Source organism: Trachemys scripta, chromosome 3, assembly GCF_013100865.1.
Source record: "Trachemys scripta elegans isolate TJP31775 chromosome 3, CAS_Tse_1.0, whole genome shotgun sequence".
NCBI classification, from domain to species: domain Eukaryota; kingdom Metazoa; phylum Chordata; order Testudines; family Emydidae; genus Trachemys; species Trachemys scripta.
In genome coordinates this window covers 104,934,959-104,957,155 of record NC_048300.1, presented here as the reverse complement: position 1 = coordinate 104,957,155, position 22,197 = coordinate 104,934,959, and the positions used below count along the sequence as shown (strand labels likewise).

Below are 22,197 nucleotides of genomic sequence, written 5' to 3'. Positions count from 1 at the left end.
TAAAAGGCATTCCCTCATCCACCTTGTCTCTCTAATATCTTGGGACCAACAACACAGCTCCAACCACACAGCATACAAATTTGGAAACACTATCAAAGGGGTAGCCCTGTTAGTCTGGATCTGTAAAATCAGCAAAGAGTCCTGTGGCACCTTATAGACTAACAGATATATTGGAGCATGAGCTTTCGTGGGTGAATACCCACATGCATCCGACGAAGTGGGTATTCACCCACGAAAGCTCATGCTCCAATACGTCTGTTAGTCACTCTATAAGGTGCCACAGGACTCTTTGCTGCTTTTACAAAATTGGAAATGATACTGAAGTTAAAAGGGCAGCGGCAAACCCGTTGGACAAAACCACTTTGCAAAATACCTGGAACAACCAAAGACAGCAGGGGGCTAGGCTGGGACAGATACTGCCTGCTCGATTATAACCCGGTCGGGGGGAGCAAACAGCTGTAGCCCAAGTGCTTTGCGCTGCACTGCCCAAGCATTGATCTCGCGGGCTGCTGAGCAGTGAACGGAGCCTGGGCAATCGCACGGGCCGCCACTAGCAACCCAGGCGCAGCGCCGACTGCAAAAGAGGGTAAAAAAAGGCTCGAGCCCGCTCCGCCCTGAACAAGGCGCTCGGCTCCTCGCCTCGTTCCGCAAATGTCCCCACGCGCACACTGCTCTGCGCTGCCTGGCGGGAGGGAGGAAGGCGAGAAAACCCGGAAGCGCGCGTCCAGCGCGGCCCTCGTGGCACTTCCGGCGGCGGCCGTTCTAGCCGGAGCCGTCTCTATGGCCGCCGCGTTTTGCGATGTTTATTGTCGCGGGGACAGGGCCCGGGACCCGGAACAACAAAGAGCGAGAGCGACGGGGCGCGTAGCAACCGGGCCGCGCGCGGCGGAGCCGGGGACACTCAACCGCCGGCCCACGCGGTAACTGCAGCCGCCGCCGCCCACCCCGGGCGCTGGCCGGGGAGAGTCTGGCGCTGGGGGCGGGCGCTGCGGGGCCGGGGCGCGGGGACAGCTGCAGGGGGCCTGGCAGGCAGGTGCCGCGGAGGGGACGGGGGGGCGCCAGTCTGGGCCCGCGGTCTGAGCCCGATCCCCCAAGAGCGAGCGCTGAGCCCCTCGCGGCCTCTCTGTCGCCCCCACCCCAATAAAGGCGCCTCTGGGTGCTGCCCCCTGCGGAGCGGGGCCGGGGGCGCAGGGCTCGGGCTCCTCAGCCCCGTGGCGCTCCCACGTCCGCTCTCGCCTAGTGGTTCGTTTCTGGGCGGTGTGGGGCAGAGATCCGAGCAATGTCTGGGCCTCCCCTCCCCCTGTCCCAACAGCTGGTGTGCTGCAAAAATAACGGTGTGTGCACAGAACGTAGTTCAAGCTGCCAGCCGCCCCATCCACTCCCTGCCCCCCTTTCCAGGGGAAGGGGAAAGTAAGGCGGAGGAGAACGAGACAAGAGCATCAACCATGGGAAACACTGTTTCCTGGCAACCAGTAGGGGCTCCTCAAAATGGCAAATACTTACCCAACCCTTTCCCCCCCATTCCTCCCAAATGATGATTTTTGTAAGTTTTTAAAATAACATTTGTTGGTTAGATTAAACCCTGGTGGTGGCATGTTAAACTAGATCTAGAATCTGTCCTAGATGATCAGCGTTGTGAAATGGAAACTGTCAAATGATTTAGGCCTGAAATCTATGCTTTGTAGTTTAACAAAAGTTAAGCAAAAATCTAACATTCATATGTTTCCATGAAAAGATTTTGGCTAAGTTTAAAAAACAAATAATTGCTAAAAATGATTGATTACTTTTCTCTATTTATGTTCATTTATGTTTTGTACTCCATTCAGTTTGTTCCAAAATAAGAATCTAGTCAGTTTTATTTTTTGGTTCTGATACAGCAGTATGATTCAACCTAGACATTGCAGCAACTACTGCAAAGGAATGTTTAACGCACCTTTTATAAAAAGCTTTCAAAGCAATTTTTTATATATTTAATGAAAATATTTCTATAAATATTAGGCTTTATAAAGCCTCCTTTCCTCGCAAAACCTAGATTGGGGACCTAAAGTTCCTGACAATGTCCCTAAGAAAAATATGAGTGGAGCATGTTAACAGTTTTGTGCTGCTAAGTAAGTGCTCTGTAAAAGGAAAAATTAACCTAGGAGCAACGTGTCTTGGATGCGGTGAGTTTCCTAAACTGTGAATCTGTAGAGAATCACCATCTCAAAAGAGGAAATACTTACTTGGCAGTGGATACAAGCAATAATAGTTATATGCAGCAGCACTTAAAGGCCTCAGTAGGAACCAATGCCCCTGTGTGGTAGGTGCTGTACAAACACACAGACTCCGCCCTAAAAGCTTACAATCTATAAAAACCAAAATCAAAATAAACACAACACACCAAACACAAGGGAGGGAAATGAGATACAGTGCAAACAAAATATTACTTTAGGCATTACGATGGCCATCTTTGAAATTTTCCTCTGATCAGCTTGACAGCCATATAATGTGATGGTTATGATATTGAGAGACAAAATAACTATCACCTGGTATCCTTATGTAAGGATGGGTTCTTTCTTCCCTGGCTGACAGTCATCTAATTAGGAAACTAAGAAGAACCACTGCATGACAACTGTGTGTGTGTGAGAAAGAGATTGTAATATACATATTACATACACTCTCACAAAAACATACACTAGACTCCGCAGACCGCCAGTCAGGTGAAAGGAAAGGTTCATCTTCTTCTTCTAAAGTTTGTTTTTAGTGTGCAAGAAGTTGGATTCTCAAACCATCTCCCCACTGAGACTATCGAGGCATTACACAAGTGCTACTGGAACTCCTATGGGTAGGGTCCTACCAAATTCACAGTCCATTTTGGTCAATTTAATGGACATAGGATTTTAAAAATTGTAAATTTCATGATTTCAGCTATTTAAATCTGAAATTTCACAGTGTTGTAATTGTAGGGGTCCTGACCCAAAAATGAGTGTGGGGAGAGGGGGGTCACAAGGTTATTGTGGGGGGGGGGATTGCGGCACTGTTACCCTTACTTCTGTGCTGCTGCAGGCAGCAGCGCTGCCTTCAGAGCTGGGCTCCTGGCCAGCCGCTGCCGATCTTCAGCTGCCCAGCTCTGAAGGCAGAGCCGCTGCCAGCAGCAGCACAGAAGTAAGGATGGCATGGTATGGTATTGCCACCCTTACTTTTGAAAGTCTGTGAAATCTGTATAGTGTAGGGCAGTGGTTCCCAAATTTGTTACACCGCTTGTGCAGGGAAAGCCCCTGGCGAGCCGGGCCGGTTTATTTACCTGCCGCGTCTGCAGGTTCAGCCGATCGTGGCTCCCAGTGGCCGTGGTTCGCTGCTCCAGACCAATGGGAGCTGCTGGAAGCAGCGCGGGCCGAGGAATGTACTGGCCGCCGCTTCCAGCAGCTCCCGTTGGCCTGGAGCAGCGAACCACGGCCACTGGGAGCCGCGATCGGCTGAACTTGCGGATGCGGCAGGTAAATAAACCAGCCTGGCCCGCCAGGGGCTTTCCCTGCTCAAGCGGCGGAACAAGTTTGGGAACCACTGGTATAGGGTAAAAGCACACAAAAGACCAGATTTCACGGGGGAGACCAGATTTCATGGTCTGATGCATTTTTCATGGCCATGAATTTGGTAGGGCCCTACTTATGAGCTACGCAGCGTTGGTGAGGCATTGATGTTTTCTAAGATTTGAGAGCTGCATAGCTTACTAGTTGGTTGGAAAGCTCTGCCCAGAGTAGCTTCCCAACTTCCTGCCACAGAGCTAGAGATTTAGGGAGTTTTTTTTTTTTTTTTTATGGCAAGCTAACCTTTCCCTTAAATAAAACAGACTATTGTGAAGCCAGCATCTGCATCCCTTAAGGCTTACTCAGGCCAGGAATGTTTTCTGCTGAATTCAGACCGTCAATTATGTTTTAAGGAACACCTCAGCATTTAAGTAAAATAATGTCCAATTAGAACCAAAGTCTTTGTTTACAAAAGAAAGCAAACATGAAGCACTGTATTACAGCTTTATTTCTATCATATAAAATAAATGTTGTAGTTTTAATCATTTCATCATGTGGATGTTGGTACAATAGACTGACAGTACCATTATTAGCTAACAGCCTATGAAGGCCCTAGTTCTGAATTCAGAGCTGCATGAGTGAACTCTGCAACTACACAGTGGTCTTTCCACGCAGATCCAATTGTGGGACTGAGGCCAAAGTGGCTTGCAGAGCAAGACTAGTATCTCCATAAAAGTAAGTGTGTGTCATTTTCCCCATTAAAAGACTCTGGAAACACCATAAACCATGAGTAGTTATTCCCTTACATCCGCTAATTCCCTCACAGTTCTTTATAGCATCAAGATGCTGAAAGACCTTAAGGCTTGTCATCAGTAAATCTATGACAGGTGTCCATGTATTACAGACTGGTTTGAACTTTTATTAATTAATTGTTTCTAGCTATCTTAAGGTAGTAGCTTTATCAGTTAAAATAACATGTCAGGTTAAGTATTATTTAAAATGTTTTTGTGCATGTGCTACTAATATTTTAGGTTATTAAAAGTGAAAAACATAATACTGAATTTTCTTTCCCCCAAATAGGCCGTTCACCTTAGGCATTTTTCTAAGCTGGACAATAAAAAGTACGCTAACTAGTGCTTCTCAAGCACTGGCACAATGTTGCAGTACTCTTTAAGTTGACAGTATCTTTTTAATACTTTTAGGTAGGAAAGTTCATGAACAGAGCTAATCAACAAAATCTAGTGGAGTCTAATAGGGCAGGTTTAGAAATTTGGCCCTTAATAATAATTATAATTAATAAATAATAAATGCACAATTAGAACTGGAAACTTTGTTCCCATTCCTTTACAAGTATAGTTACTACATCTGGAGTAATAATAGCGAGCCCTATAAAGCTGTTTGTTGAGATAGAAAAGCTGAGGTACAGTGATTAAGTGATTTGCTGAAGGTCATATAGCAAGTCAGTGGCAGAGTTAGGGATAGATACTAGAGGTGAATCATTGACTTCACTGGGGTCAGGATTTTACCCTATCGTGTGCTGCCCCCTGTCTGGACCATGTTCACTGGACCATGCTGCCTCTCAAATACGTTATCTATAATTTAAAGAACAGTTGTATATAAACTCTGAATATATTTTTGCATCTTTCCTCTTGTTAAGATTGTTGATTTGCCCTTTTCTTAAAAAGGAATAACCATGCAGCTGAATCTGTATTTCTATCTTGAAGGACGGTGGCCCACCAGACTTCATTTCCCCAGAATCTTTTCATTCTTCTCAGTATAATTTTATACTGTACTAAAATGAATGTCTGAAGATTTTGTTTTAGATTTCCTCCTTTATCCAACTTCTTGGACTGTTCCTGAGACAGTGACAGCTACCTACCCCCCTCTTCCCCCCCCCCCTACCTTTTACACCACAAAAGGGAACTCACCTGTTTTATTCAATGTCATTAGATCATGTAATGAAAGATCTTATCATTATGCATATGTAACAAAGGGTGAACANCCCCCCCCCCCCCCCCCCCCCCCCCCCCCCCGCCTTTTACACCACAAAAGGGAACTCACCTGTTTTATTCAATGTCATTAGATCATGTAATGAAAGATCTTATCATTATGCATATGTAACAAAGGGTGAACAAGAAATCCAGCTATGAAATTCCTGACTCTTGTGGGTTCATATTCTGAAAGAACACTAAAGTAATAATGTTTTGTATTAAGTAGATTGTTCAACATGCTGCTGTTAATGAGGGAACTTAAATCAGTATTAAACATCTGAAGTAGTTTACTGTGTAAACTCGCAGCATTGAAATATTAAATGTTCAAGTTTGTTTGTTTTTTCAACCACTGGAGTGGAAAGTGGTTTTCAGTCTTTTACATTGGGCTCAGATATTGCTTGTATAACAAATGTCGCTTTTTACCAAATAACTGTCACAATCTGTAGACTACAATTATAAAGTGATGGTTAAAATTCATTTTGAAATTTCCAGTTATGTGCTTTGCATCATGTTAACTTTCAGAATATCACTGATGAAAATAGGTGCATTACTGTTACAATTTAAAATTTCAGCTTGCCAAAATCTGCACATTTAAATTGTTCTTTATGATATTCTTGTGGATGAAATCACTCTGATTGGCTGGGACCCCCAGTATATTAGTGTTCTTACTGGTAATTTTCAGCTCCCATACTGAACTTGTGGATTGTTTGTTTTTGTAATCTCTCCACCCTGTACCCACTGTTCTTAACCACTTCTATCATATAGCTGGCATTTACTTCTAAAAGATGGGTGTTTTGTGATAAAGAGTTGGAGGCATCTCTCAGGAAAGCAGTTATATTATTTACAAGCTGCTGTGGTGCAGTTAAGTAAGCATTATACTGTAATAGGCCAGCAAAAACAGACCTGGTAGGGCATTAGTAAGCTTAGGGATATGTATAGTTCTCAGTAGAAAAATATTAGTTACCATTTTTCTTTCTCCTCCAGACCCTGCATCATCTTCTTTTTGTTTCCTCTGTTCTTTCTTCCTATTTCTCACTATTCTTTGGCCTTTCCTTTGATTCTTTTACTCTCTCCCCCCTGCCTCCTTTTTCCTCTGACAAGCCAAGAGCTATGACATGATATTTTGGATATGGAGCCAGCTGCACAGTGAAATAGATCAGTGATCACACAGCAGCCAGTTCTATATGTAAAACACATCTGCATTTCAATGCATCACTACTATATGATGGTTCTCTTTTGTTTCTGCTTCTCTTTTGTTATCCAGCTGTAGTCCTCCACACAAGGTGTGTCTGAGAAGGCTATTGGTCAGAAGTTGTGGCAGGGTGCCATGTGGTAGGAGGCCAAGAATGCATGGCAAAATAACATTAAAAGTGCTTAGGTGGAAAAGTTGATACTAACAATCTTGGTTTCCCTCTTGCTTATTTCTAATACATATTTTGATCTTGCCTCTGTATTTCATTTAGCAAGGGAGTATATGTGATGATCTCCTTTTACATGTGGCAGTTTCTTGTCTTGTGGCCTCCTGCTTTTTTGATAAAACGAATCAGCATAGAGAATTTATCTTAAGGCTGATTGCTTTTCTTTCATTATATTCTTTGCTGTTTGTTGTGTTCATTCAGTATGAGGTGTTACAGGATTTTCAGCTAATGGATCAACAGTGATTTGATGTACTGTGGCTAAGGCTTACAAGTCTGTCGAGGAGGTCACGGATTCTGTGATTTTTTCGTTACCTCCGCGACTTCAGGACTCGGGCTATCAGTCCTGGGCGGTGAGGCTCAGGCTGTCACCTCTGCACTGGGATGCTCAGGCTTTCATGAATTTTTGTTTTTTGCCTGCGACCGGTATGTGACTTTTGCTAAAAATAACTTTGACAAAATCTTAACCTTAACTGTGGCCTCCATCTCTTGAGTTGTGGTCTGCTTTAGCTTTTGAATCTTTCCTTGCCAAATTCTTGCCCATTTTGCCTGCCGGTAATGTTTCAAGGACTTTCCTAACAAGCAGCATTAAAATTTTTACTTTTCTATATTGGTAAAAAGTTACAAAAATAATTGCAGCGCCTCAGTGAGACCCTTAGTGTATGTCTACACTGCAGCTTGGAGCATGCTTCCCAGCCCAGATAGACAGATATGTGCTAGCTCCACTCAAGCTAGCATAACGAATAGCAGTGCACACTTTGTGGCAGTGGCTAATCACCCAAGTTCAGACACTTCTGATCTCCTGGGTCTGAGTTCAGTGAATTGCATGCTAAAAATAGCAGTGGAGACATCGTTGTGTCACTGGCTAGTCACCTGACCTTGGACCTGGAGGGTTATGCACACCTGGGCTAAGGTGATTAGCCAATGCCACAATGGCAGCACCGCAATTGTTAGCACACTAGCTCAAGCGGACCTAGCTTTTATCTGTCTATTGAGACTGGAAGGCATTGTCCCAACTACAGTGTAGATATACCCTTAGATATATGTCTTCTCTCTTCCTTCCCCTGCCTCCTCTCTGCTTCAAAAAACAAAACTAAAAACACCCCCACAAAACCAAAGGAGCTGACTTTCCTATCCAATTTTAGGGAGGATGGGTGTATGCTGGTAAAAATGACAAAAAACATTGAAGCTGTCATTGCATAGTTCTATTTGAATTTTAATTGTTAGTGGCAAAATTGTGTTGAAATAATTAGTTTAAAAAAAACCAAGTCTGCAGTGGGAAATGAAAGTTCAGTGTAGAGCACTTGAACTCTGGGATGTTTCAGAGTTAATTTATTTTAGTTGTGTTGGACTGATTTTCACAAATGAGAAACTGAACAATCCTTAAGTATGACAGAAGTTGGTCCAATAAAAGATGTTACCTCACTCACCTTATCTCTCTAATATGCTAGTATGTGTTATTTGTAGGGGAGAAGATTCTGAAGTAGTTTCTGGCATAAAACAGGAACTACTTTTAACCATCAAATGATGAAAGTTTCTTTTTATATTGTAGTCCAGGGGTGGGCAAACTACGGCCCGTGGGCCACATTCGGCCCATCCGACCATTTAATCCGGCCCTCAGCTCCTGCTGGGGAGCGGGGTTGGGGGTTTGTTCCGATCCAGCCGGGAAGCAGGATCGGGGGCTTGCCCCGCTCCTTGCGGCTCCCAGGAAGCAGCCGGCTTCTCCGGTTCCTACCTAGTACGCGGCGGCATGGCCAGGCGGCTCTGTGCCCCATCCGCCCGGTTCCCAGCCAATGGAGCTGCAGGGGTGGTGCCTGCGGATGGGGCAGTGCGCAGAGCCACCTGGCCACACCACAGAACTGGAGGGGGGGCATGCTTCCGGGAGCTGCTTGCAATAAGCGCTGCCTGGAGCCTGCACCCCTGAGCACCCCCCCGGGTGCCCCATTCCCCTGCCACAGCCCTGATCTCCCTCCCACCCTTCAAACCCCTCGATCCTAACCCAGAGCCCCCTCTTGAACCCCAAGCTCCCCAGCCCCACCCCAGAGCCAGCAACCCCCTTCCCCCGATGCCCCCACAGCTTGTCCCATCCCTCATCCCTAATCAAGTGCCTCTCCTCCCAGTTCATTCATAGCATTGACTATACACAGGAAAGCTAATTTAAGGATAAAAAATACTTTGAAGGTATGTTTATTCTTTTAATGTATGCGTGTTTTGTGCATATCTTAATGTTTCAAAGGCAGCGAGAAGGCTTATAGTTCCAAAGCATAAACTTTGGCAAATATTTGATCCTTATATTTGGAATTAAATTTTATCCATGTAATCATCATTAATCGAAACAGTCAAGAGAAACAAATTTTTCCTTATGTCTAAATCTATCCTGCACTGATTTGAGGAAGGAATTGAGGAAAGGTTATCACTTATAGGTACTAGAAAGCTTTTCCTTTGTTTCATAGAAATCCTAAATCATCTTCATATTCAGCTTTTAAAAATATTTTTGTTGAAAGAACAGCAAAGTATAATTAAGATATCTTATTCCTTTATTTTTTTTTTCAGTTTTTATATATAATTAGTTCTTTCATGACTATTTCTGATAAGTTGGTTTCACTGTATTGAAATGTGAGTTTTAATAAGCAATAGATTTCCTGTTTTCTGATATACAGGATGCAAAACTTTGTGGTTAACAGAGACTATAAATGAGTCAGAATGGCATAAAATTTATTTTTCAGTTCCAGATTCTAAGACTGTCTCAATTAAGGAACTAAGGTACATGAAAGGGATTTTTTTACATAACTGTGTGACACAGTATTTTTAATTGTATTGTTTTCTTTTTCAGAATGTGATCTTCATGGTGTGCTGGTGGGGAATTTGAGTTTTCAACCACCCCAATGGATGCAGACAGTGATGTTGCATTGGACATTTTAATCACAAATGTAGTGTGTGTTTTTAGAACAAGATGTCATTTAAACTTGAGGAAGATTGCATTAGAGGGAGCAAATGTGATCTACAAGCGTGATGTTGGGGTAAGAAATTTAACATATCTCAAATGCCAAACTAGACTAACTTTTATACATGTTTATCAGTTTGAGCTCTGTCAATATCCATATGGTGGATACAGTTGGTAGTGTGAATTCAGTCAGTGTAGCAGAACTGTGTTTAGAATGGCTGGATTCTTATCTCTTTGACTTCTTCCAGTTTCTTTCTTGTTCAAGTTTGCCAGGCTTCTATCTGTTCTTTGATACTAAATTTGAGGTGATAAATATTGCAGTGCTTGGAAGCCATAAGAAATGTTGTGAAATTAAATCTCTGCAGTTTGTTTCCAGTGCACACTCAGCTAATATTAAAATAAACAGGGAGAAAGTCTTGTTTGGTCATCTAATCCAGCGTTTCTCAAACTTTCTGGTCAAGGGACCAGCTTGCTGCCTTCCTAAATTGCGTCCGGGAAATTTCAGGGACCGGCACAAATCCACGGACTGGTTGTTGAAAAACACTGATCTAGTCCATCTTCCTGTCCATGCAGGGCTAGTTGAGCTGACCAGAAAAATACTCATTCTGACATGCCAAAAACGTGGCTTGAATCTTATTTATTTATATTGCTCCCTATTGTAGATGTGCACATATCTGTGCAGAAATAAAGTAAGACACAGATCACTGCCTTGAGAAACTTAATCTGATGTGTACAGTTGGCTCCCATGTATGGGTAAGGGGAACAGCTTGTTAGAAAGATATTATACAATCTTGTGTTTGTGTGTCTAGCATGGTCAAGCATGAGTGGTAGCAGGGAAGTGCTCAAGTGGTGATCAATGCTGAATGCTAGTCAAAAAACGAGTTTTGAGTTGGGATTTTGAAGCAAAATAGTGAGGTTGCTAGGTATACTGATGTAGGGAGGCTCTTCCAGGTATATGGTGTGAAAAAATGGGCAGCTTCGCAGGTTAGAGGAGGAGACAAACACAGTGAGAAATCAAGAGGGAATTAGCAGAGGAAGGATGCTTGGGGAAGCAAAAGAAAATGGGATCTGAAATGTAGACAAAGTGAAGTTGTGTAAAACTCTGCAGATGAGATCAAGAAGTTTGAATTTGTGCAGAAGGAGACAATCAGTGGAAAGAGTCAGAACAGTGATGTGGTCATAGTGACAGGAGATGATTCTAGCACAGTGCTACCAGACTTAAAAAAGCTTATTTAAATAATTTCTGTTCACTTGAGCCACCAGCTAACCTGTTACTTTAATACTTGCTCATTGGCTAAGATACTTAAGGTTTATTTTGCTCTTCTCAGGAGTTGATATTGATTTAACTTCTGAAGGCAAGGAAGGAACAGTCCTCATGGCTAAAATAGAATAAAGGAAGTATTTTATTAGTATAATACTTGTTTTTTCAGTATGAAATCACACATACACTGAAACCTATTTTTCTTCTAATTCTTTCAGAAAGTATTAATGAAGCTTAGGAAACCTAGGATTACGGCCACAATTTGGTCCTCAGGAAAAGTTATTTGCACAGGAGCCACAAGGTAAACTTCCTTTTTTGTAGGAGAAGGAAAAAATTGTTCCTGGATGAAACTCTTGTATATGACATTGGAAAATACCACTTATTGTCATGAAATCTATTGCATATATTATTGGCAAGTCTGGTACAACCATCTATTATGAAGGTTGCATGACAGTTCCCATTATAAGAGCCTGTTTTCAGTTGCTTATAATTTTGCCAAATTTTAACCCTTTGGGCAGAATTTTTTTGTGCTGAATGTCTGCTTCAGGCTGAATTTTTTTGAAAATTTTAACTAAAACAGTTCAACCATTATTTCTGAGAATGACACTAGGGAAAAATACATTGTTTTACCTACATTTAAAAAAAAAGTCTGGCAACCTTTTCATTGAAATACTCTAGCACGGGGTAGGCAACCTATGGCACGCGTGCTGAAGGTGGCACACAAGCTGATTTTCAGTGACACTCACGCTGCCCAGTGTCCTGGCCACCAGTCCGGGGGGCTCTGCATTTTAATTTAATTTTAAATGAAGTTTCTTAAGGTTTTTAAAATGTTTGTTTACTTTACATACAACAATAGTTTAGTTATATATTATAGACTTATAGAAAGAGACCTTCTAAAAACTTTAAATGTCTTATGGCACACAAAATCTTAAATTAGAGTGAATAAATGAAGACTCGGCACACCACATCTGAAAGGTTGCCGACTCCTGCTCTAGCATCTCCATGCTTTGGAGCAATGACTTGAAATTGGAGTGTGGGGAAGTGGGGTAGTTTGTGTCAGGGAAGTATTCTTTGCTGTCCCTGTGAAAATCCATCCAAATTTGGCCAACTTCTAAACCCTGCGGGAAAAGAATCTCCATTTGCACATTCTCAATAGAGGCTTAATTTTAGCAGGTACATTCCCTGAAGAATTGGTCTGCACTTGGCATACTCCACCCCAGAACTGAGCAGGACTTTCCCTACAATTGCTGTGGGCTGTGCTAAGTCTAGATCCTGGCACCTGAACTGGGAGCATGTCTCTCTTGTGTTTTCCATGACCTCCTGCTTGGGACCAGGCAGCGTGGAGCAGGTTGCTGCCTGACTCCAATGCAGAGGGGACAAGGGACTAGATTGGGACGGGAGGGAGACTGAAATTGCAGGCTGGGGGAAGGGAGGGGCAGAATCTGGGACTTGGGACAGGGGGGACTGGGACTAGCTGGGCAAGGGGACTGAAATGAAGCAGGGTTCTACAGACAAAAAAGTCTCCTTCAATACACAAAGCCGATTTATCCCCAGAGCAGGTCCATTCTGCGAACTGAATGAAGCAAGGGACCTGTGGAAAACATAGTATCGATTGTGTAATTGAAGACTGTAACATAATACAGTGGTTCACAAACTTTTTACAAAGGCAACCCATCAAATGCATTTTGTCTTTTTGGGGGACCCACCATTATCCCCTCTCCTCCCCCTTCCTCCCTTTCTCAGCCCACCAACTTCTTACTCCCCCCTAGTCCCCTTGCTCTTGCTTTCCCCACCTTGCCCCATCCTGCAGCCTCAGCTGGCCCCTCTCTCTGTGCAGCTGGGTTGCGATCACTACCAGACTGCTGACTGTCCAATTCTGGCTTCAGCTGCTTCCTCCATGCTGCTGCTGCCCAAATCCCTCTCCCTACACTGCTGCCTTCCAGGGGAAGTGAAAGTGCGGGTGGAGAGAGCACCTCTGGGCCACAAGTGACCCACCTAGATGCTTTCCAAGACTCACTGGTGGATCGAGACCTGCTGTTTGGAAAACGCTGTCAATGCATATGCTCAAGGGGGCTGATTTCATATGTACAGGTTACCTTAATGCTGGCACTTCTTCACTTGACTTTGCATTTTAATGTTCTTTTAATATAGTTTTTGGTGTGATTACATATGTAAGTATGTGAACGTGTGTATGTATACATCTTACAATTTTAGTTTTATTGCAGTAGCTATTAGTAAAACTAGTCCCTTATTATTTCTCTCCTTTAAATTATAGTGAAGAAGAAGCTAAATTTGGTGCCAGACGTTTAGCTCGTACTTTGCAAAAACTAGGTTTTCAGGTAATGATCCTTTTGATAATAACCTTCTCTTTTAGGGGTGAACAATAGTATATGTATGTATTTCTGTTGATAGGGACTAGCATGTTTGGACCTTTTAAAACTGATGGTCAGCAGAAGAGGTGCTATAACAATTTCATAACCAGCATTTTCTCACTCAAATTCTCATTGTGTAACAACACAGGTTATCTTGAGATTGTATTTATTTTACTGTATTTGGGGCTCCCACTTGGTAGTTCAGCATCGTGCTTTCTTATCAGCTCATGAGCAGAAATTTGTTTCAGGAAATTGGGTAAATTAACCACCTGCATATATATAATGTCCTCCTTATTCTCAAAATCTCTAAAAGGATTGCATTGAAGAAAAGTGGAAATTTGCCCCCTCCATTTGTAAAATATGCTGATTGGCATAAATATGGTTGTCATATGAACAGACACATTTTCCAAGTGGATCTAGTTTTAGGAGAGCCATTATGGTGAACAACTCCTAACTGCTACAAGTTTGATTTAAAAAAAAATTAAACTAAAGCAAGTTGCTATAGTCTAATCAGACTGTGCGCTGGGACCAGAATTTACTCCTAAATTAGAACTCACAAAGTGGAACTCCTTCTTGCCTGAGCTTGGGTCAGTTACATCTACCAATCAGTTGCAAAGTCTGCTACTGTAAGTGACTTAGGCGTGGCTGATAGAACCATTCAGTTTGGTGTTTGTTCCTTGAGCAGAAGGGCATGTAATGACATTTTAGAGCTATCATGCAACCAGTTGCTCTAATTTAATTAAATAAACCATAAATTTACTATCAGGCAAGTAGCTAGACATCAGAGTGATGATTCAAAAGTAAGACTGTCCTACTTCCAAGTTTGTTTAGCATATAAAATGGCCACCAAATTTTAGAGGTGGGCAATCAGCCCACAGCCACTCTTACTAGCCTGAGTGCATTAAATCAAACTGAAAAACTGAGTTATGGGGCTATTAAGCATTGGATATCATGTAAAAGTGAAAATGATGGAGCAGAATGTTGAATTAAGTCAAATGAAATATATACCCATGTAAAGCTTTAGTAATGGCTTTATAGGAAATAAACAGGTTCATTTATGTGCAGAAACAGATTAACGTGGCTTCTCTTTATTGTAAGAGTGAACGTTCTAGGCAGAGCACATGTTGATGTCTAATTAATATTGCACAAGCATTTCCATTCTAAGGGGGTCATTTTCATCTGCTTGTAATTTAATTGTTCAAACTGAAATTTGGTAGACTCATTCTCAAGCTGCAAACATTTTTTATTTTTTTTTATTTATTTATTTATTTATTTAAGTTTGAGCAAAAATGGTTCTTCATTGGCCATGTCTGTGTTAACAGTTTCAGGAAAATCTCCCACTATTGCATTGGCTTTGCTGGTAATTCGCCACAGGCATTTTACCACCATATTGTAGCATTTTGTGGCTGTGGATAAAAGGCTATTAGCTTTTTGTTTCAAAAAGAAAAAGGAAATGGCTTTCTCTGTACTAGCCACAGGAGAAAGAAAGCAAACAAACAATTAATTTTCTCGCATTTTCTTTTTTATTTTTAACTTAAATAAAACAATGATAAACTGTTAATCTGAACTAATTATGTAGCACCTTAGTGGGTTCTAGTAACACTACAAACCAAGCTTTCCTATGTCATTTATTTTGGTGTTTCATGAATAATTTGGTTTAGTTAATTTTTAACTTAGTTGTAAGTGCTTACTACAGTGATATAGACCATGCATGTTCATTCTAAATGTAATTGAATCTACATGAGAAGACAATTGTGTTTTGTTTTTGTTTTTGTTTTTTTTGCTAGACAAGTTATTGGATTACAAACATAGTTCAGAACTAAGTTAGGTATTTAAAAATTTATCCTAGTTCTGTTTGGATTCCTACTCTTACCAGCTTTGTGTTAAACACAGGGTTTTATTGGTTGAAATAATCAAATTATTGTCAGAAGATATCTTTTCCATATCAGATATCATAACATTTCTTATTCTTGTTCTCTTTCTCTCTCCAAAAGGTAATTTTCACAGATTTTAAGGTTGTCAATGTTTTAGCAGTGTGCAACATGCCCTTTGAAATCAGATTGCCAGAATTTACGAAGAATAATAGACCTCATGCTAGGTACAGTAGGTCTTAAGAGAATTCTTATCTTTTTCTTCAATGTATCAGCTTTTTATTAGCAAATATAGAAGTGTCTTTGACAATCTTTTCTGTTTTCTAGTTATGAACCGGAGCTTCATCCTGCAGTGTGCTACAGAATAAAACCTCTCAGAGCTACCTTACAGATTTTTTCAACAGGAAGTATCACAGTAACGGGTACTTTATGATGCCAAAATAAATATTTAACTTACTTTCTTTCATGGGAGTTCAGTTAGACTTTGAAAGCAACAGAGAGACAGGCATGTGAGATTTCATTTGTACTTAATGCTGCCAGATAACTTGTCTTTCAGTGAAAATGCCTGAATAACTGTGGGAGAATGTAATACTCCCAGCAGATCAAATGTGTTTGTTTTATACACGTGGCTGTAGTCAGTTTCTGAGGAGATGAGGCATATGAGGAAATTGAGCTTATATACCAGAGATGGAGGATATTTGCTTGTTTAATTACAAATTCTAAAACTTTTAACCTTCCTTCTCATTTTCCTTCAGTACAGTCCCATAAACTACTGCTGTTTAAGCAAGAGTTCCTATCACAGGCATACACCTTGAGACTAGAGAGGCCCAGCCAATATAAAATGGCAACATCATCCTGTGACCAACAACTAGGGGGTGTTAGAGATTGCCCTATTTCAGGTTTTGGTCCTAGTCTATCAAATGCTTGGGTAAACTTCCTCCTGCCCCTTTTGGATGGAAACATTACACACAACCTTGGCTGGAAACTTAAAATGAAACAAACAACTAAATAGTTGTGTGGCAACCTCTTCCTAGTTACCAGACATCTAACGGATTTCCTCAGTCATTGGAACGCTTTTGTTAACTTTGGTCCTGAAATTAAAATATATATATATTTATTTTCTTGGAGGCTTTGTGCCACCTTTCCCACTCCCCTCTATTCGTACTTGGCATCCTCTGCCCCATATCTCAAAAAGGACTTTACTGTGTTTCCCAGATATGCACAAAACATCAGCTGAGAGCAAATACAATACTTGCTAAAATGGGGGGGAAAAAACATGAATAAAAAAGATTCAGAAACTGTGGGAAATTAAAATAGAACTTCGACACGCATGATATGGAATTATCCCATACTAAATTTCTGTTGGTTGAAAATGACAGATAAGATATTGGTATCTAAAATAATGCTTAGAGACACTTGTATTGGGGGTGTGTGGGATATGGGATCCTTACAAATATCTAACATTTTATAGAATACATTTCTTTTAACTGTAATCATTATAGCTAAAACCCACAAACATCCAAAATGGAAACCTACCAAAAACGTAAATGTTCCAGCAAGCTAATTTGAACTAGTAACAGCCAAACATAGAAGAAAAATTACTTTTCAGATAAATGAGAAGCTTTAATGTTCCCCAGAAATGCAGCCAACTTATTGAATTGTGATTTAACTATTTGTATTTCATAACTAAGAATCTCTATTAAAATTCAGGAGAAATACTTTTTTTTTTTTTAAAAATGACGTGGGTGGGGAGGGTTGCAGGTTCGATGAAGAGAGAAAAAGAAATGAGGAAGCTGGTGGAAGTGTCATCAATTCCAGCTTTTCTTCCCCTAAAATGAGTGTTGGGTTTTCTCAACTTCTGTCTCTCTTCTCTCCCTGTGCTAACCTCCACAATCCTCTGTCTTGCTGTGGAGAGTCCCTTCCAGGTCTTCAACCTTGGGAGAATCACTACTATCCTTCAAGACCCATTTACCTGCTCATGCTCTTTTTGCTTTCCACAGCCTGCTGGGTGTTACTGGGCATTGCTCTCTAGAACTTCATATTTCTGTGGTAGCAGAGAAATTGGAGGGAGGTGCAGTGCATTCAGTGGTGCCTGCGTGAAAAGCAGAGTATGTGGACTGATAGGCCTCGTATAATCCTCACAAGGTTTGAAAATATGAGAAGGATCCTCTTCCTGGTCCATTTTCTTATTTTCAAAAAAGCACTAAAATACTGTTTTCTGAAATTTGCACATAAATAGGACATGCAAAGATTTGTGATCTCTTTAAAGATCACTACATTAGGAAGAAACTTCTGGAGTCCTCTTCTCCTTCCTGGTGAAACCATTAGTTCATTAAGTCGGGTATCCTGTCTTTGACAGTGGTCAACAGCTGTTCTTTACAGGAAGGCAGAAAACCCTCCCCAAATTCACTCAACCAAACTGGCAGTGTTATCCATGAGGCAGAGAGAGACCCCAGCAGTAATTTTATGCCATGAAACATGTGACTTGATTACCCTTGTCCTAGTTTTCATTTATACAGATTTTGTTAATGGTTTTAAAATTATGCAGGCCATTAAAAATCCAGCTATGATATTTGATACTGACTTTGAGAGGCAGTGAATTATATAAGTTGTCTGAAATATTATTGTCCTTATCTTTATTTTGTCTAAAAATACTGGCTGTTTTTATTGGGTGACCCAGAAGGTTATGGGTTGCAAAATTTTGAATAAATTAATGAATTCCTTTCTAACTCTGTTCCCTTCTGGGGTAAGTAATCCTAATTTTTCCACCTACATGATCCAAAATACCTTTAGGAAGGGCTTTTTAAAGGCATAAAGGCCAGGCATGTTCCCAAATCTTCCCCTTAATCATCTTCATTGAGAAAGTCCACAGACACAATCTCGGGTCACCAAAAATTGGCAATACTCTAAATGGGGGCATGCTTGCGTTTGATACAATTTTAGCTGTATTTTCTGCATTTTCTATACTTTTTTTAAATACTGCTGCAAATTAGGCAGACCCTTTTTACTGAGCCTCCAAAATAGTTTTCATCAGAGGAAATCACAACTTCACATGCTATCGGTGTGGTTGAAAAGTTGACTATTTTGGTCAATATATCACTAAGCTCCTATCCAAGATTAATTTTATTTGTCATTCTGCTCAATCATCTGCAACCTTCATAGTTTGTTACATAGTGACTTAGTGCCATCAGGAGACATTACCAACTCGCTCTTTCTGGGATTCTTCTATTCCAGTGCACTAGACAGTATATAATTTCTTATGAGATAAAAGTGACAGATATGGAGATATTAATTTCTAATCTAGTCAACAACCAGTTCAAATGTCATTACAGGCTCTAGAGGTTGCATATTATTTTCTTCCTCTAAGTACTTAGTAACTTCCTTAAATATGAAAAAAGGTGTGTCTACAGAGGAAAGTTGTGTTAGCTAGTATATTCTGAATGGTTTTTGAGGTACTGTTACATTGCCCTGACTTTTTCTCCCTCTTCTCTCCATTTTTTAAATGTCTCAGGGCCAAACGTAAAGGCTGTTGCCAGTGCTGTGGAACAGATTTACCCATTCGTGTTTGAAAGCAGGAAAGAAATTTTATAATTCACCACTTAATGGTTAGGTTCCCTAACCAAGCACCTTTAAAGACTGCTGCACATTGGACTAAAAGCAAAAAAAGGAAAACTGGACCAACAATAGCTGAGGAAATACAGACTCTTTTACTTGTTCATGGCCACAGTGTAAACTCCAGTCCCTTTGGATTTTATTTTGAACAGTGCTGTATTGTAAAAACAAAAGTTTACAAGATATGAAATTGCTGCTTTTAAAAAGACGTTCTATTTATTTTTGCAGTAATTTCTGTGTATTCATAAGTGAACCTGTCACGATGTGCACTACCTTTCAAACATTTTTTTAGTTTGAGCTTGTGTTTTATTTGTGAATAGTCTTTTACATTTTTGTATGCTGAATATTGGGCACCAAAGAAGCTGTAAAAGTTACCTTTTTCACTTGATGAATGTGCACAAATAAAAATTTGGAAAATATCTCTCTTAATACCTGTTGTTATATTCCTTTCCCCTTTTTCTATTACAATTAAAATTGTATAGTTGCAAACTAATTTGGAAACAATGTAAGTGTAGTCTTTTGCTGATACTTTTGTTCCTAGTTGTAGTGTGTGTGTATAAAGTAATATGCAGAGGTCTAGACTGAAATCAGTGGTAGTTGCATACGTGTATCAGAGGGCAGAAGTTGGTTTGTTATATTCTTAGTTCTCTTAACTAAATGCCAGATTTTAACAGTTTTTTTGCTGTCGTGTTGAAGAGAATATGCTTCTAAGCATAATGGCCGATGAGCTTTCATCTTTAGGTGACGGGAAAAGCTTACATTCTGAAGAAGCCTCAGTAGAAAAGACAAGCAACCCTTGTCTACTGGTTGGATGTGAAGAAGGAGCCATTGCATGAGCCCGTTCTTGGTGACTGACTGAAGGAAAGATCATCTTCTTGGAGCCGAAGCGAAGCAATGTATTTACCATGCTATTTCTGAAGACTAACCAAGTCCTGTGTCCTATTGGTACTGTATAATAGTATTATCCTGACAAGAACTGCCAACAAGCAACAGAGCTTGGCTCTGGCATGTAATTTCATTGGTTTTAATTTTGGACTTGAAAGCCAGTATTTATCCTCTTAACACATGCACATATGGAACACAAGAGGGGTGAATACTTAAAGTAAATGAAAATGTTACTTTTAAAAGTGACAATAAATATGTATAAATGTATATATGTCTATTTTCCCCTGTCTGAACCTTCAGAAATTAACACAAAGTGCATATTTGGTGCCGCAGGTAGTGTACAACCTTAACTTGAGTCATAAAAAAATATACTGTGAACTTTCATAGTACATGAAATCCATAAATGTGAAACAAAAATAGAGCACCCTAAAGAAATCATAGCTAAAGCACAGCAGCCTACCCTTTATACGTGCATGTAAGGAAGAAATGGAAGGAGTTGGGAACAGCCATTGTGTCTTCATGGGGAAATGGCAGAGGAAGGGAAACAAACAGTAAATATACAGTCAAGGTTGGTAGAGGAAAAGAATATCCATCAGTCAAAAGGCAGAATCAGTTACTGGTAGCCAAAGGCATTAAGTGAAATAAGAATGGTTTTTATAGTTGTATCACTGAAGGTGGTGTGTGAGGGTAGGGAGAGCATGTCTGGCCTTCAATAAAAGTGAGAAACTAAACAGTCTAAAATCACTGAGAAACATTTTTAAAATTTATCTTTAAGCAGATGAAAAGAGAAATATGTCTACAGATATTGGTTAAAAGACAGTTAAAGGAATACTTGCAAACACAAATTGGCATGTTTGTATAATATCTTATGGATTCTAAAGTGTCCTGAACCAGTGGGAGTTATTTGAAAAGTCATGGAGAACAACGGCGGTAACAAGATGAGGGAGGAAGGGGGAAGCAAATGTGGTAGCCAATCTTGTTCGTTACTGTTAAGTAAATGTGCCTAATAAAATTATGTATCATCTGTCTTAAGTATTTATATTGAATTTATCATACTAAGAAATTAAGCAGCTATGTATCTATCTGAAGTATTTATCTGTTCCCCATCACCATAGCATTTGAGTGCCTCACAATTCTTATTTATCTTCACAACACCCCTGTGAGCTAGAGAAGTGCTGTTATCCATATTTTACAAATAAAGGACTTATGCATGTAACTACCTCTTTAGGCACCTAAGTCTAACATTTAAGTGCCTCTGACATTCACAAAACCACTGCTCAGCTGCTACTTAATTCTGTTGGTGCTCAAGTCCCCATATATGCCAGCCTAAATTTTTGACAGTAGGAATGTACAGAGCGGTCTTGGCTGCCACACACCCCCTCCTCCCACCACCTAATGAGCTGCCGGGAGCAACCACACCTGATCCTCAGCAGAATTTGCAAATTTGGTTTTTCACCCACCCCGCCTTTGGGACCCATTAGGTAGGTGTACTCAGAGCATTGCTAGCCCCTACAAAACAGCTGGGATTGGGCAGGTTGAGCAGGGACACACAAATTCCCAAGTACCCAATAGCCTAGTCACTGGATATTTACCTGTGGTGAGGGGAGACCCAGGTTTGAATCCCCACTCTGCCTGATTTGGATCAAAGTTTTGAACCCAGGTCAACCAAATCCTAGGTGTGTGCCCAAACTACCAGCTTACTAGTTTTTGGGGTGGATTTCTCTCAGTCTCTCCTGTTGAAGATTTGTATAAATAGTTAATTATTGGAGAAGGAACTTGAACCCAACTCTTCCCCGCAACCCATGTGAGTACCCTAACCACTGGGCTATAAAATTAGTCTCTTGTGTTTTGTTGCCTAGTGACTAATTATTTATCCATCTTCAACAGAAGAGAGTGAGAGATACGCACATCAGAATTCCCCCTAATGTGGTCAGCACACTCACCTGGAATCAGGTAGACCTGGGTTCAAGTTCCTGCTCTATAGCAGAGCAGGTGAATACTGTAGCCACTGGGATATTGGCTATAATGGGATGAGGATGCCAAATCCTAAGTGGACTTAGGTTCCTACCTCCAACCTGTCACTCAGGTACTTAAGGCCCATCTCAATCGGAGTTAGTGCTGAGGTACCTTTGTGACTCAGGGCCCTCAGTTCCACCCCTTTCCTCTGCATTTCACTGCTGGCTAGGTTAGACATCTCCCTGCTCAGCTTGCTGGCTTCTGAGCGTCACCTTCTTAGGCACTTGACTACAATGTATAGGGAGCCTGGGTCCCTACCTTGGGGCTGTGAATTCCAGATGGCAGAAGACCTAGGATTTAGATGTTGGTCCACTTTGTGAATCT

The 22,197-nt window shown here is 40.9% G+C and overlaps 1 protein-coding gene across 2 annotated transcripts; it reads left to right on the top strand.

The window, feature by feature from the left end:
* The first annotated feature begins 752 nt into the window (after positions 1–752).
* Positions 753–20,884, top strand: TBPL1 (TATA-box binding protein like 1). 2 transcript variants are annotated; one of them, XR_004645112.1, is made up of 7 exons: positions 753–920; positions 9,746–9,932; positions 11,336–11,418; positions 13,393–13,456; positions 15,484–15,587; positions 15,688–15,865; positions 18,872–20,884. XR_004645112.1 is itself a non-coding variant. In XM_034765615.1 (7 exons), exons 2-7 carry the CDS (start codon positions 9,798–9,800, stop codon positions 18,949–18,951), a joined length of 561 nt encoding a protein of 186 aa, XP_034621506.1. In that variant the 5' UTR covers positions 754–920; positions 9,746–9,797; the 3' UTR covers positions 18,952–20,884. The 2 variants fall into 2 exon arrangements, 1 of the variants encoding a protein (XP_034621506.1); XM_034765615.1 differs by having other exon boundaries at positions 754–920; positions 15,688–15,782.
* The last annotated feature ends 1,313 nt before the right edge of the window (positions 20,885–22,197 follow it).